The sequence below is a fragment of the Micromys minutus genome (genome assembly GCF_963924665.1).
Source record: "Micromys minutus genome assembly, chromosome: 19".
NCBI lineage: Eukaryota > Metazoa > Chordata > Mammalia > Rodentia > Muridae > Micromys > Micromys minutus.
In genome coordinates, this window is record NC_137954.1 from 33,988,305 (window position 1) to 34,005,284 (window position 16,980).

The following is a 16,980-nucleotide window of genomic DNA, read 5'->3' on the forward strand; positions in this document are numbered from 1 at the left end:
TGCTGTTGCTGATATTATTACTTAAAGCCTCTTCTATACGTATTTTACTATAAACATATATATACAATATATTTTTAAAAGGCTCTGTGTAAGTAAGATTCCGAGCACTGTCAAAAGCAAAAACAAAAACAAAACAAGTGAAGCTAAGCTTCAATTTCTCAGCTGATTCAAAATATTCCACTAGTGGACCAGCATATTTTCATTAATTCCTTTAGCTTCTAATGTCTGTGAAATGTTTAGAGAAGAAGAAAGTAGCAAGAGTTAAAAGTACAGACAGCTGAAGGGTAATATTAGCTGTTAGAAGAAGCAAGAGCAGATTATCTTACAGTGCACAGCCAAAGTTGAAATTCCCCAAGCCTTACCTCATAGCAGCAACTGGAAGGCAGAATTAAAAAGGCAAGGCAAGAACATCAAAAAAGCAGAGTTGTAGTCTCCACATATAACAATCTAATTTTCTAGAAGTATTTTGAAATTAATGGCAACTGACAAATAATTAGCAAGCTGGTCTGTGCCAAATTAAAGCCACTTTATCTTCTCAAAATTCAACTGAATTGTTGTCATCTACTAAAGAAAAGTCAACAAATGCATATGGATGGATCACAGAGAAATTCTGTGCTTTCCCATTGTAGGTAAAAGAATGAAAATAGATATTTCAAAGGAAAAACCTGAATCTACATAAACATTTTACAGTGACTATTCTTCGTCTTATATTAGTAAAATTTGCACTTTACAAATTTTTATTCCAATGTTCGTACAACCTATCAATGTTGGGCTATGTGGTCTTCAGAACTCTGGAAGATATGGTGTTAAGGTGTAATATTGAAACCAGGCAGTGGTGGTACATGTCTTTAGTTCCAGCACTCTAGAGGCAGTCTTTAATTCCATCACTCTAAAGACAGAGGCAGAAACATCTCTGAGTTCCAGGACAGCCAGAGCTAAACAAGAAACCTTCTCTAGGGAAAAACAAACAAACAAACAAAAGGTATGATGTATTTACACTGATAGCATCTTTGCTATTTCAAGCCAAATCAGGCTCAGTGTGTTAACCACAGCTTGAACTCAGACGGGAGAGGCAGGCAAACAGATTTCTAGGACACTGGAGCCAGCTTGATCTACGTGGAGTTAGTTACACTCCAGCCAAAGCTATATACTGAGACATATCAAAAACAAAATAAAACAGGAAAACAAAGTACAAATTAAACCAACCTGCAATCAACAGAGCCTACAAGAATACAGTAGAGAGCATGAGACATAGTCATAGTCATTCAAACTGACAGAGAAGTATGGGAGGTTAAAGGCCAGTCTACTATATATTTAAAACCTTGTCATCAAAATCAAAAATATAATAGAACTCAGGAAGCTAAGGCAAGATTAACTTTTGAGGGCAGTAGTCTGAGCTACTTAAAGGCTTTCTCTCAAATCAAACACTCCTGGAACAAACTATGCAGATTAAGCCAGCCTCAAATTCAGAGTGATCCTGGTTACAAGCTTTTGCTTCAGTTTTGTTAAGCACAAATTAAGCCATTTCTCAGTTTTAACTCTTGTAGGATTTTTACATCGTTCCAAAACAGCCTAGATAATATAGCCAAGAAGAGCTAGGGCCTGAGTTTTGTGTTGGAAGCACTTTATATGCAAGTATATCAGGAGCAACTAATAAGTACATTTGCAAGCTTGGCACAGTGTAGTATGATTATCTATCACCAGATCTAAGACCACAGAAAAAAACAGGGAAACTAAAAAACTCTTATTCAAGGGGCTGGAGAGATGACTCAGTGGTTAAGACCCCTAACTGCTCTTCCAGGGGTTCTGAGTTCAATTCTAAGCAACTACATGGTGGCTCACAACCATCTGTAATGTGATCTGACTCCCTCTTCTGACTATGTTAAATTAACATTAACCTCTAAATAAGAAACATGTAAATATTAATTTGAAAATGAACTGGAAGGGGAGGCCAGAGAAATGGCTAGTTGTTCAAAAGCATTGACTGCTTTTCCCGACAATCACAGTTCCATTCCAAGCCAAGCACAGTGGTTCATCTGTAACTCCAGTGCCAGGGGATCTGACACCACTTCTAACTTCTGTGGGCACCAGGAATGCACATGGTGAGCAAAATACATATCGAGGCAAAACAGACCCATAAATCAATCTTATAACAATCTTAAATGAACTGGAAAGGAAAAGAAAATTGCTGTTAAGACTATTATTTTTATAAAACTGCTTCATTTACTTAAAACAGACTGAATTTTGTGGTTAAATTTTATCAAAGATAAACACAATGAAGGTGTATCTATCTGGGACAGGTGGTGCCTATCTTTAGCTCCAGCTATTCTGGAGCCTAAAGTAGGAGGATTCTTTCAAATTACAAATAAGACCAGACAGGGCAACATAACATAGTAAGAACCATCTCAAAGGGTGAAAAAATAGACCTGAAAACTAAACATTTCTTGTTCACTTTCTGGTTACCAGCTTTAAATGTTTTTTTTATAAGTAAGAAAGAGATGGTTAACTATTTAACTCCCATCAGTCACAAATGTCCTGCTTTAGTGTAAGCTGTCTTAGTACATTCAATTCCCGTTTATTTAGCTTTTTGTTTTGTTATTAGTTCTGAGGACTGTTTAAGACCTAATGCTTGATTTTTGTTGCTCAAATAGTTTAAGTACTATTAAAAAAAAAAAAAAAAAAAAAAAACTTTAAAAAAAAAATTCAGGCTGGAGAGATGGCTCAGTGGTTCAGAGCACTCACTGACTGCTCATCCAGAGGTCCTGAGTTAAAATCCCAGCAACCAGAAGATTGCTCACAACCATATGTAATGAGCTCTGATGCCCTCTTCTGGTGTGTCTGAAGACAGCAACAGTGTATTTATATACATAAATAAATCTTTAAAAAAAATATTCAAGGGACTAGTGAAGGCAGATCACTTAAGACATGTCTGGCATGTGCAAAGCTCTGGGTTCCATTCTCAAAAAGAAAAAGAAAAAAAGAAAAACTAAGCCTTTCTGGAGCTAGACACGTTTCAGTGGTTAAGAGCACTGACTGCTTTTCAGTTATACCCATATTAGGTGGCTCACAACTGCATACAATTTATTACCAGCTATAGGGAATCCAATACCCTCTTCTGGCCTCTATGGGAACCCACAAACATAGCACACAGATATACCCAATATATACACATATAAAATCAAAATAAATCTTTTAAAAAATTATACCTAGACTACAAACTAATTCTGCCCAGTTTAATATTAAAGTTTTAAAGTATCTGCCTAGCATTCTAGTTGATGCCACAGGTTTTTTAATGAATATCGCTTTATTTTAGACATATGTCTGGGCAGATGACCCAGAGAGGTTGTTAAGATGGCCTCAGCCAGCCTGTTCTACAGAGTCCAGGACAGCCAGGACTACCCATAGAAACCTTGCCTTCAGGAGGAAGAAAGGCCTCGGAAAACCTGGGAGCTGGAGTTATAGGCATGAACACTTGACCTAGGTGCTAGAACCTAAATCTGGAAGCTTTCAATCATAACCAGCTCTCTAGCCACTCACAGATTTTTTTTTTCTTTTTAAACTTTTCAAGGTTTTCAGGCTGGGCATAGAAATAGAACCAAGGACCTACTAAGCTATACCTCCAGTCCTCCCCTTCATCTTTTAAGATTTTTTTATGTGCATTGGTATTCTGCCAACATATCTGTGTGAGAATGCAAATCCTTTAGAACTGGAGGGAGACAGCTGTGAGCTGCAATATGGGTGCTGGGAATTGAACTTGGGTCCTCTAGAAGAGCAGCCGGTGATCTTAACTGCTGAACAGTCTAGTCTCTTCAGCGACCACCTCTTCATTTTAATAAAAGTTTGAATATATGAATTTATTTACAATAGAATTTTATCTTGTTTATTTTCAATTGTTTAAGGCAGAGTCTTGGGCTAGATATAGTTCGACTAAAAAGCACTGCTCCCTTCCCAGAATACCAGATTTAATTCCTAGCAGCCTCCCTGCAGATTACAACTGGCTATATACAGTTTCAGGGACACAAGACATACCCCTATAAATATTGTCTTTAAAATAGACAGGATCTGTATCACAAGTTGCCCTCAAAACTGATAATACAGCCCAGACTAACCCTAAACTTAACAATTCTTCTGCAAATGCTGTAATTCTGACATAAACCACTTATTAAATACTTAGAATTTCTAAATATAGAAAATTTGCCTTTAGAATACCTATAGTATGATGCTCTTTGATAAATACCGTATTCCTATATAATTGTTTTGTTTGTTTCATTTGGGGGAAGGGTTTGGGATTCCAGCAATTAAACCTAGACCTTCACATGTACTAAGTACAAATTCTACCAGACATGACCAAGCAACTCCTGTGTCAACTATATGAACGGAACTCCAAGAATACACTCTTTAGGGTGCCTTTGATATTCCTCTTAGCAGTGCTGACAAAACAGAAAAGAGTGTATAACTATATACTGATAAAACTGTCATCTGGTTAAAAAAAAAAAAACTTAAACTAATAACACTAAATTTCATTCTATTAAACCAAAGATATCTTATATACCTTGACAATTCCATAAAGTGGGCTATGGATGTAATTTGGTTGGTAAAGCATACCCAAGCCCTGAGAATTTAATCCTCAGCATGAAATAAAGCATGCTGATTCATACCTATAATCCTAACACTGGGGAAGTTAGAGGCAGGAGGATAAGAGGCAGGGATCAGGTCTTCCTTATTATTCATAAATAAATAATCTGTCTGGACTTGGGGCTAGAGAGACAGCTCACTGGTCAAGAATGTTTGTTCTTGCAGAAAACCTTGGTGCAGTTCTCAATACCCACATGATGGCTCACAACCATCCAAAACTTTACTTCCAAGGGCTTTAAAACCTTCCAAATTCATGAGCACTAAGCATACACATGCTACACATACATACATGCAAACAAACATACAAAAAAAATTAATCTTGCTGAGTATGGTGATAGGTATCTGTAATCCAATCCCCTACAGACAGAAATTCAAAGTCATCCTTGTTCCATACAAGTTTCAAGCAGGCTTAAGCTACATCAGACGCCTTTCAGCACCAAAAAAAAAAAAAAAAAAAAAAAAAAAAAAAAAAAGGAGGAAATCTAAGAAGCAGATTTTAATAAACATAACTGAAAAATTCTTATCCTACACTAGCTACCAACTTTTTTAAAAAGTAAAAACAGCCAGGAGTGGTGGGTACAGACTTTTAACCCCAGCATTGGGAAGCAGAAGTGTATTTGTGTGAATTTGGGGTCTGCCTAACTTAGATACATAAGGACCCTGTCTCAAAATAAGAAATTATGGAGGATTTGAAGACGTTAAAAATTATGAAGACTAAATTATGGAAAACCGCCATACCAAAGAAAACTGTAGCTGATGCTATGTTATACCAGCATAATGCTTGTGCCACACAGAGAATTACACAAACTGCTCAAGTCAAAGACTTAAAAAATAAAAAAAATTTCAAAGAATGTGCAGAGATAGTTCAGCAGTTAAAAGAGTATTTGACGGCTCTTCCACGGGATGAGGATAAGAATCCCAGCCCCTACATATATGTTCACAATTGTATGTAACTTCAATTTCAAAAGACCCCAGAACCTTCACAGGCAACAGATTACCATATGGTCCACTCATGCAAACAACCTAACCATATACATAAAATAAAACTTAAAAAGTCAAAGGTTGGACTAGGTAACTCAGTGGTAGAGCCCTTGGCCTAGCAATGTTAGGTCCTAAATTCAAGGGAGGTCAAATATTTAGTAGTAAATGCTGGAACATTCCTGTAATCCAAATACTCAGGAAGACCAAGCAGGAGGATAGGATCAGTTTGTGTACCATCCTGGTTTACATTATATAACAAAACAGGATCATTAAAGAGGGAAAAAAATTACAAACAATAAGGTAAGGAGGAAAAAGATTCCAGGGAAGGAAGAAATCCACCCACTGGTACCAATGCACTAAGGATCTAGTTTGAAGTTAAAGTCAGGTGGTGGTTTCAAACACCTTTAATCCCAGTGCTGGTGGAGGATGAGGGAAGCATAGGCAGATGACCTCTGAATTCAGGGACAGCCTGGTCTACAGAGAGTTCCAGGACAGCTAAACCATGAGACCATTTCTCAAAAAAAAAAAAAAAAAAAAGTAAAGAATACAAGATTTTACTGAATGGTAGTGCAGTCACTTGCCTAACAAAAGCAAACCCTAGGTTCTGTCCCCAGTACTGGGGGGATGGGGGGATGAGGGGGTGTCAAGTGTAGTGTACATAAATGGAATGTACACTACAGCAAAGCAATAGAAAAACAAAGACTTTCTTCCAGAAGCTATTAAAAGAAACTGTACATATACACATCTAAAAAAATATAGGCAGAGGGGACAAAAGAGCAAGAGCAAGGATGTTTACAAATTCTAAACACAAAAAAAACTAACTGAATACTCAAATCATAAATTAGCATACTTGTGCCCTTCTGTTTACAAGACAACTACAAGCAGTTAGTTTGGGAGGAAAAAAAACTAAAGAGGGGTGGGGGGGAGCTCCACATGATCTTCCTGAACCTTCTCTTTAAGGACACAAAACAGCTCAAGTTACAACTCAACAGTAAATCACAGATAGGCTGTGAAAACTCACTTTGGAGTTCCAGGCCATCAGATGTTTACCATCGTAAGGCCTTCAAACTGGGTTCATCTTAAGACAGCACAAGGTAAGTACATCTATTTATTCAGAGTATTATCCACAGTGCAATGGGCAGGAGCAGAACTCATTAGACAGCGAAAGAGGTGATAATTAAGTACATGTTGAAATTCTCTAACTCCAATGCTCTAACTTCAAGTCTAGAAGACTCATTTACAGATACTTCAGTTTATAAGCAGCTTTCAAAAATCAATGAAAGGACAACACCACCACATCCACAGAAATAAACGCATCCCCTCTAAAAAGAAACAAACTTAAAAAGATAAGAATTATTAACATAAATTGGTGAGGGAAACTAAGTTTTTGCATCATACCAAAACATTGTTCTGGCTTTAAATGATCAAGCCTGCCCTAGTGGTACCACAACTGTATGTGCTACATAGATGAGAGACCACCTCAACTACATGGCATGACCATAATTTCGAGGATAAAAAAAGCCAACTACTGTATGCAAATAATCAGCCAGGCTACAAGGTTACCTAACACACTGGTACTTTGGGAGGCAAAAAAAAATTGGACAATTTGAGATTGGTTTAGCTATATAAGACCTTGTCTCCAAAGAAAAGCATTTCATTAACAATGCATAGTTACAGTATCTTGTTCCTACAAGGCATATTTCCTTCAACATCAAATTTTCTTTTCTGAGACAAGGCTTTTGATGTGGAACTTATGGCCTTGGAACTTACCAGACAGAAGGCCTTGAACTCCCCAGTACTAGGTTTAAAGTCAGTACCACAAAGCCTAGAAACATAGTCAAAAAAACATTTTTAAAAATATGTTATTGGTGCTGGAGAGAAGGCTCAGAAGATAAGAGCACTGGCTCTTCTTCCAGAGGTCCTGAGTCCAATTCTCAGTAACCATGTGGAAGCACATAGACCCTACCTCAAAAAAAAATTTATTTTTTTTTTAATTAAAAAAAAAAATCTGGGCTGGAGAGATGGCTCAGGTTAAGAGCACTGACTGCTCTTCCTGAGGTCCTGAGTTCAAATCCCAGCAACCACATGGTGGCTCACAACCTTCTATAATGGTATCCAATGCTCTCTTCTGGTGTGTCTGAAGACAACTACAGTGTACTTATATACATAAAATAAATAAATCTTTAAAAAAAATCTATTACTGCCAGGTAGTGGTGATTTACACTTTTATCTCAACAGAGGCAGAAGCAGGAGGATCTTAGAAGCCAGTCTAATCTACATAGTGAGTTTCAGGTGAAAGCTACACAGAGAAACCCTGTAATGAAAAGGAAAAGTTAGGACTAGAACCCAAGCTTTTTCTCTTATAATCAGAGGCAGGTAGATTCCAAGAATTCAAAGACTATACAGAGAAACCCTCAACAAAACAAAAGCAAAAGAATACCAAAAACAACAAAACATCAGAATGATCAAAATATTCAGTCCTGAAAACTAAGAGCAGCAGCAGACAACTAGAATAATTTTTCCCAAGGCAGTGTTTGATTAAGTATCCCAGGGTGACCTTGACCTCCTTAATCTGGGACCTCACTATGTAGACCAGGCTGGAACTCAGATCTGCCTACCTCTTCCTGGGACTAAAGGCATGTACTACTACCATACCCAACTTTAGAACACCTTCTAAAATAAAGCAAAACCAGGAAACTCTCACCAATGGGATTCCCCACACTCAAAGCAAAGCATATAAGCCTAAGTCATAAATTTCTTTTTCTTCTGGCCAATTAAACTAAAGGATCCACCAAGAAAATAGAAATCTTAGTCTCAGAAAAACAAAGATTAATTTCAATCTAAGAAGTAACCTTTTAGCTAATCTGAAACTACCAATGAAATAAGACTTAAAGAACTATACTTTTCATGTTAGTCAAATTATTTTTAACTTAAAATGGTCCAGCATAAATATACTTATAACAGTATATTTATAATATGTATATATAAATATAACAGTAAGTATGCACTACCACTTAGAGTAGCACAGGTCGATAATGTAGAGAACCATTAGTCCACAGAGCTTACATTCATTGCCTGTTAACCCCATGCATGGGCTGGAGAGATGGCCCAGCGGTTAAGAGCACTGACTGCTCTTCCAAAGGTTCTGAGTTCACTTCCCAGCAGCCATATGGTAGCTCGAAAACATCTGTAATGGGATCTGATGCCCTCTTTTGGTGCGTCTGAAGAGAGCCACAGTGTGGGGTGAGGCAAAAGCAACACATCAACAAGTACACCATTATAATCCCAAAGTGAACCATATACAGATAATCAAAAACTAAAACAAGCAGAGAATAGTTTAAAAAGTGACTTGAAAGGGTGAAGTTAAGTATATTATATCCTCTGGCTACTACGTACATATTGGTTTGAATGAGGGGAAAATACAAGGCAGGTTGGTATTTAAAAAAACTTAAGTCATCAAATTACCTCTGCAAGGCCAGTGTGGCAGAACATGCCTGTAGTCCCAGCATTTTAGGATGTGGAAGTAGGAGGATCATGAGTTAGAGGTCTTCCTGGTTACATGAGACCTTTTCTCAAAAATTAATTACCTGTGCAAGTAAGAACAAATAAAATTATCACTGCCCTACTTATCCTCTAGGATAAAATAAAACGGTCCCTAGATTCTATAAAAGACTAAGATTTGGAAACTTCCCTTTAACTTTAAACTCTGAACACTAATAAAATGTCAACCAACTGGTGATCACAGTACCTAAGATGGGCACCAGAGATCAGCAGTTCAAAGAAAAAAGAAAATAAAGAGAAAAAAAGACAAAGAAGTATGTATATTATATGGAAGCCACAAACCAGAATAGGTTTCGGTCAGTAATTCTGCCAGTAATAAAAATGTGAACACAGGATGCCCTGTAAAGATAGCTCGGTGGTTAAGAGCGCTTGTTCTTGCAAAGAACCCAGGTTCAACTCCTAGCATAAACATGGTAGCTCATAACCATAAGTAACTCCAGTCCTAAAGGATCCAAAGCCTTTTTCTGACCTCTGCAGACACCGGGCATCAAGCAAAACATTTACACACAAAATTTAAAAATAAATTTTTTAAAAAGTCTAAAGTTTCTCTAAAAAGGATCAACAAACTTATCTGTAAGGACATACATTATAAAGAGTAACTGGAATGAATGTTGATGTAAACATAGGTAAAATACTTTTTAAATTTTAACTGAATTTGGGCCTAAATTCTATGACTAATTAAGTAGTAATTGCTAGTTATAAAGAATTACGCTTCGTATCAACTGTCCCTTACAGACAAGGACCACTAACATATAATTTTCTAATACAAACATTCTTTAGTGGCTAGGGAATTTTTCACTACCATTATATCTGCTGGGTTTCCAAAACCACCCAGTGAAAAATATTACCTATTCACATTTTAGGGATAAAATGGAGAAAGGACAGATTTAAGGAGCTGGTTCAAGGTCATACCAACATTAACTTTAAAAAGAGTTAACTTCTCAAATCAATGATGTCTCTTTAAAATAGATTAAGTTGTTAGAAAGATGGTCAGCAACTCAGCACTGGCTGCTCTCCCAGAGAACAGGGATTCCCAGCACACACAGTGACTAACAACTGGCTGTAATTCTAGTTCCGAGGAATTTGATGCCCTCTTCTGGCTTCAGTGGACACCAAGCACACACAACATAACATAAAAGCAAAACAACCATACACATAAAATAAACATTTAAAATTTTTCAAAAACAATAAATTAAAAATATAAAATTTTAACCAGCTAAATAAGAGTAAAATAAAAGTAAACAGCACTCCTAAAAACTCCCCTTGCCAGGGTACACACCTTTAATCCCAGAGGCAAGTAGAGCTTTGTTCCAGGCCAGTCAGGGCTATGCAGGGGAAAACTCTGTTTTAAAATTAAATAAATGGTTTCAATTGGCCCTACATGGGAAGTGCCCAAAGGGAAAGCTTTCGCCAAAGACAAAATAAATAGAAAGGAGAAAAAAAAGAGTGCCTGAAAGGAGCATAACATGTTTAAAAGTATTCTCAAAAGGAGACACTGATGCTTTAGGAAAAGATAAGGAGATAACTGGTGGTACCCAAACAATGCCAGGGATAACAAAGTCATGATGGACAATAAAAAGGATGACATGAAAATGGGAGACTTTGATTAAGAAAAACAAAGGGACTCTTCTAAAACAGTACAGTATGGATGGACCAGAGGCACAGAAAAAGATTAAAGGCAAAGTGATAGAAAGAGCTGAGGAAAGGGAAAAAGCCAGAGAAAGAGCTAGTAGACTCTTAAAGACTGTTAAGTGCTGCATTGGACAGAAGTTTGTTAGGGATGTCTGCACTGATTTTAAGCTCTTACTAAACAGAAGTTATTTTGTTTTCAGATCTTAATTCAGCCTTATTTCAGGAATTCAAAACCAAAATAACTCATTTGTTTTTGGGAGATGTTTAATTATCTTCTTTGAAATATTTTTTACTAAATAAAATTTACTTTCCTCAGTTAAAGCACCTTGATCTACTCTATTATAATAGGCTCCCATACATTTTTAGTTTTACAATAGCACTCTGGAATTGCAAACAGTTCTCAGACTTCTAGAAAGTATATGAAAAGCTAAACAGCCTAATCAAAGAAAAACTAAATGTCAGCTGGGCCGACTTAAAACACTACCCACTGAAACACAGTGGAGCAGATGGAAACAATCTTTAAAGTTCTGCAATTCTTAGTCCATTCGTAGAAAAGCAGGCATATACAAAGCCTACTAGTAATCATGCTACAATGTATAAAAACATACCAGTTTTCTGGGACTAAACATGGAACTAGGAGTAAATCAAATAGTCTTAAAATGTAATTCTGAAGTAACCACATAAGCCTAAGAAAATAAGACTGCAGTAATGCGCTCCACAATTTATCATCCCTAAACTTGCAGTCACTTCAAACGCGACACACACAAGGCCTCATACAGGCCTCTTGCCTTTTTTCTAACACAACTAAGACCTTTGTTCCCAGCATCATTTTTTTTTACCCTACTCAATAACAGCTTTTTCAACTTTCTACCACGTATTTTTGTTTTGTTTTTAAGAGATGAGATTATAAGCCTCAACTTGCCGAGTCTTTAAAAAAAAAAATGAGATGCCAAAAATAAGATTCAAGAGCAAGAAAAAGTTAAAGATACCACTGGGGCCTACAAACCGAAAAAAGCCTGGAGATCGGGTGATTTGGCAGCCTAGGCCAGATCGCGAGCTCAGACTAGGAAGGGGGAGAGAAGAGAGCGGTTAGACCACTCGGAACAGAGTCACTGCGCTATCAACCGCCCCCCACCCCCACCCTCACCCCGCCCCCACTTCCCCCGTTTACCTAGTAACATCCCCGCCCCCAATTAACGGAGCCAGCAAACTAAGACCCGGCCCAGAAGCAGCTAAAACTACCTCTCCCAGACAAACTAAACCCGGTTAACAGAAACAAATCTGCAGGAGGGGTGGGAAGCCGCCCCTTCCCGTTTTCCTCTCACCGCGGATGAATTCGCTCACGTCTACCTAGAATAGTTACAAGGTGTGTAATTTAGCCACCACCACCCTCACCTGCTTTTTTTTTTTTTAATTCTAGTAATGTTTCTGCGTTCTAACTAATGAAGGCTGTTATTCCAAGGAAGTCCTAAACAGAAGACCGGGTCTTTAAACCTTCGTTCTCTGAACATCCCTGTAAACTTGTTTCTCTACAAGAAACCCACTTGGTAGGCACAAGAGTTGAACTGACGGACAGTGTAATAGGTTTTATGTAATCCACATATATTAATCGCCTGACTCGCTTTGAATGTTAATACGATTGAGGTGACAATTGGCCCACCTCCCTCACCCAAGCCCCAGTTAACCTCTCCGTCCTATTCCCCTGCTAGTCCTCTTAGAGGATCCTGCTTTCCCTCAGCCAAGTTTCCTGGCCTCTACGCGGCCCCTGCCAACTCGGCGCGTCGTCGTCCTCCCTCAGCCTCGACTTCCCCGACTGGAAGAGCCGCCCCGCGCCGGCTCGGTCCGGCTCGCCTGCCCCCAACCGTCCCCCTCAGCAATAAGACCCTTACCGCGGTCCAAAGTCACGCCCGCCTCTCTCTCCTCAGACCCTTGCCTCACAACAGTTGTCACTCGAGCTGCTCCCTAGTTTCCATTTCCGGGCCGTCCACAGCACAGAGCCTCCCTTTCCCTGTTTCCGGGCCCCCCGTCCCATTTCCGGGGAACCCTTGCCGTCTTCACGCCCCCCATCTGCACTTCCGGCCCCCCACTTTCTCTCTTCCTAGACGCCCTCCAGGCTCTAAAGACCATTTCCGGTCCCCTCCCGGCCCCCGCTGGGCTCCCCTAGACCCGCACGCCCTACCCAGGTTCCACCTAGGGCCTTCCTCATCGCCGGAGGCCCGAGCAGGGACTCAGAGCCCCCCCCACCCCCCCCCGCCGCCGGTCGGCCCCGGCTCCTCAAGCCGCGGGCTCGCTCGAGCGCCTCACCCGTCAGCCTCGGGCTGCTCCTTCCACCGCCCCGCCACCGCCAGCAAGTCAAACCGGGAGCTCGGTCGCTACGATGACACGAGCGCGCTGCCTGAGACTTTTGACTCTGGTTTCCCAGTCCTCTTCAGCCCCCTCCCCCCAAAGCCCGACCCCGCCGCTTGAAACGGCGTCCCAATTACCTAGTTAGGCCCCAAAGTCTCCGGTCCGGACTCGGTGGCGCGACGGCAACTTCCACTGGCTCCCCCCACCCCCCCCAGCGACGGCGGCGGCGACGGCGGCGGCTTGTCGTCCCTTCAATTATCAGCTGAGCCGCAGCACCGCGCCGCCGTGCGCCTCCGCCCGCGCCGCCTCCCTCCCCGTCCGCTCCAGTCCTGCCGGGGACTACTTTGTCCTGAGGCTTCGGCCTGCGGGATCCTCCGCAGGACCAGCCCCGCTACCTATTTACAACCCATCCTATCGCCCCTCCCTCCGCAACGCTCAACTCGAGTCGACGAGCCGCCTCCAGTCTCCTTCCGATCCCTTCAAGGGACCAGGAAGAGGACTGTGGCGCTCCACTTGGTATCCCTCCGCTGGGGTCACCCCCGCCCCTCCGCGCTAGCAGGAACTAAATTCCACTTCGGGTCACCCAGGACCTGACTGTAGAAATTTTACAAAGCAGGGTTCCTTGTGAGCCCTGGTAAAGGAAACCATCACCCCAAGTTAAAAACCCCACTGCCAACTCAAAAGCGGACTTCGCTTCAAAGTGAGGCTGCGCCCCCCTGACCCCGGTCAAGCCCCGCCCCTTCCTGGTTGTCTTAGCGACAGCGGTGGCGTCCCAAGATGGCGTCGTGGCTGCCGGAGACTCTGTTTGAAATTGTAGGACAAGGCCCGGCGCCGAGCAAAGACTATTACCAGTTGTTGATCACCCGAACTCAGGCAAGTGCGAGCCACTGTTTCCTGTCTCTCCTGACCCCTTCCCCGCCCAGCAGAGCCACCCGATGGGGGCCGCTCCAGGCAAACAGCCACCGTGGCCTGCCGGAAGCGCAGCGTCTCGTCTCACAGCCAGAGCTCGTCACCTCTGCTCGGCGGCCCGAGACTCCGTTCTCTCCCCAAGGCGGGCTCGTCCCTGGCGGACCTTCCTTGCCTCCCCACAAATGCCGTCCGTTCCCCTTCCTGCCTCCCGGCTTCCTACCCGCTGCGTTCCCTCCGCGCGCCGAAGAAAAACTGGCGTCCCTGCTTGCGTGCCGCCTCACCTCAGCGTGGGAAGGAGGGAAAGAAAGAATCAGCTAAGTGTCCCAAGGAGGAGCCGGCAGAGGGAGAAAGGGACGGTCACTTCCAGGGTAGGATTTCTGTGGCTTTTTTCCCCCAAGAACCTCGCTATGGTCTTTAAAACTACTACACCAAAACTCTTTTTTTTTTTTTTAGAACAAATGGCTGACTGAAAGGTCTTCCCTCTTCTCTTACCTTGTTGGAGCCTCTTCTATCCCATTGAAAGTATGTGGGGGGCGGGGGGATACAAAAAATGTTTCAGCTGCTCTGCTCATCAGCCCCACCCATAATGACATCTGCTCCACAACAATACGAAGCAGGATTATGTTATCGCTGGAGTAAAGTGACCCTGGGGGGCCTCTTTTTCCAAGTGTTTTGGTTGTCAGGGGTGGGCTTTAGATAATGCCTTGTGCCCATGAAATGCGCTGGTAGAGCTGGGTGTCCGCTGAACACGTAGCAGCTTCCTAGCCGAGCATATCCTGGTCATTAAGCTGTTCATGCACCCCATAGTTTAAGTAGGCCATATTCCTATAAAATTGAGTTTAAAACCTTGTGTTTGTTTGGGTCTAGGCATTGATTGTCCCATCTATTTTTCCTGGAGCCCTTAAACAAAAGAGTCATGAACTAATTTCTTTTACCTGTAAAGCAATACTAACGTGTGCATTTACTCTTTGTGTAAGACCCAGAAACACTGTAAATGTAATAAATACCCTGTCATTTTTCTTATTTTTAAACTTCTTTTAAATCTTTTGACTATTAGGATTGTGAAGGTTTGGTTTGGTATGTGAAGTAGATTTGGTTTTTGCTTTGTTTCTTTGATCAGATTGTTTTTTGTTTTGAGATACTAGTCTTAATATGTAGCCCTGGGTGGCCTAGAACCAAGGTGTAAACCAAGCTGGCCCTGAGCTTGAGAAATCCACCCGCCTCTGCCTCCTAAATTAGATATTGCACCCAGCTAGAGAGGTGGAGGTTTTGTTGGGTCCTTTGTTTGTTTTGAGTCAGGTTGATTTTTCATTTTCTCATTTGGCTCTGAGGGTGGAACCCAGATCCTTCTACTTGCAAGACAATTTTACCATGGAACCAGACCACACACACACACAGACACACATATTCTTTAAGATCTGTGATCCTGATAATTCTTCATTCTTTGTATGACTGTCCTAAGAAGTAGTAATCTTTTGGATTCAGTTTTTTCCACTTTCATCTATTGCAAGTAAGTTCAGATGTTGATTTTTACTTTACAGTCTTTCCCGTATCTTTAAAAGTGCTCCTTTAAAGTTTTTCTTGAAGGTCTGGCATCACAAGGATGCTTCTTTTCCTCCCCACTGATGTTTTAAGCAGAAATGAATTGACAATATGTCTGTCTACATACCATCCTCCAACTAATTTGCTATATGAAAACTTCCATCAATATTTTTAAACTTTGAGGGGGTGGGTGGGGAAGCACCCTCATAGAAGCAGGGTAAGGGGGGATGGGATAGGAGGTTTGCAGAGGGGAAAACCCAGAAAGGGGATAGCATTTGAAATGTAAATAAATAAATAAAATATCCAATTTTAAAAAGAAATAAATGAAAATATTCTTAACTTTTTTATTTTTTTAAAGACAGGGCATCCTGTAACCCATGATGTCTACAACTCCTCACCACCCTGCCTCTGCCTCCCAGAGGCCCAGATAATAAGCAAGCTTGAAACATGATTCCTTTTTAAAAGGAATGTGGGGGGTTTGTTTTGTTTTGCTAACAGATCAACAGCTGCTCTTTAAACTAGGAAAGGTGGCTCAGACCTTTAATCAAGGCACTGGAGAGACAGAGGATCTTGAGTTCAAGGCCAGTCTAGTCTCCACAGGAGGTGACAGGCCAAATAAGGATACATGATGAGGCCAGTCTCAAAAATTAGTAAGGAAGATATTTTAAAAGAACTGTTATTTGGAACCTTATTCTCTTTACCACTCATTTACATGTAAAACCCTTCTCAGGATCTCAGCCCTTTTCTGTATCAAGCACACTACAGCTTTACAAGTAAAAGTTCAGTTCAAATCTGATTAACTTGACCTCGTTTCAAGATTTTGTTGTAAAAAAAAAAAAAGTAAATTTTAGTCTTGAAATACACTGTGTGTAATATACTTGAAATGTACTATACTATGCTAACATACAGGATCATTTTTTGTAAGTCTAAGTACAGGAAACGGAGTACCTAGTAAGAGGTGGCCTGGCATAAGTATTTTAAAAACTAAAATCTGTGTTCTATAGTCCACTCTCTGGAAAAAGCCAAACCCACTTTATAGAATAGACTGCTCTTATTCTTGGTGTGTGTCTCTTCCCTGTTGATATCCAGTTTAATCCATATCAAAATTTTTGGGTGGTGTCTTTAATCTCAGGAGGCAGGAGCAGGTGAATCTCTTTTGAGTTTTCGACCAGCCCAGTCTACAAAGAAACCCTGGGGGGTGGGGAAGGCCTTGTTCTTGCAGGTGTAGTGAGTGGCACATATTGTATAATCCCAGTATAGGGTAGAAAGAAGCAAGACCATATAAAGTTCAAGGCCAGCCTGGTCTATATAGCATGTTCCAGGATAGACAGGGTCATGTAGGAGACCCTGTGTCTAAAAACAAACCCCCAAAAA

At 40.9% G+C, this 16,980-nt stretch overlaps 2 protein-coding genes across 11 annotated transcripts in view; one reads left to right on the plus strand and one right to left on the minus strand.

The window, feature by feature from the left end:
* TRIP12 (thyroid hormone receptor interactor 12) overlaps positions 1-13,404 on the minus strand; it is a 106,033-nt gene extending 92,629 nt beyond the window's left edge. For 9 of the 10 annotated variants that reach the window (XM_080933308.1, XM_080933316.1, XM_080933315.1 and 6 more), the window contains exon 1: positions 13,293-13,404. The gene's annotated coding sequence lies outside the window, so the exon portion shown is untranslated. Of the gene's footprint in view, positions 1-12,698; positions 12,755-13,292 lie in introns of those variants that run through there. The other variant, XM_080933309.1, reaches the window with a different exon arrangement.
* Positions 13,405-13,932: 528 nt separating this feature from the next.
* The window catches only part of FBXO36 (F-box protein 36), a gene marked incomplete at both ends in the record, with an annotated part of 56,528 nt that continues 53,480 nt past the window's right edge, over positions 13,933-16,980 (plus strand). Inside the window, one exon of the mRNA XM_080933249.1 lies at positions 13,933-14,028. Within this exon, the coding sequence (XP_080789375.1) occupies positions 13,933-14,028 (96 nt within the window). The remainder of the gene's footprint in view (positions 14,029-16,980) is intronic.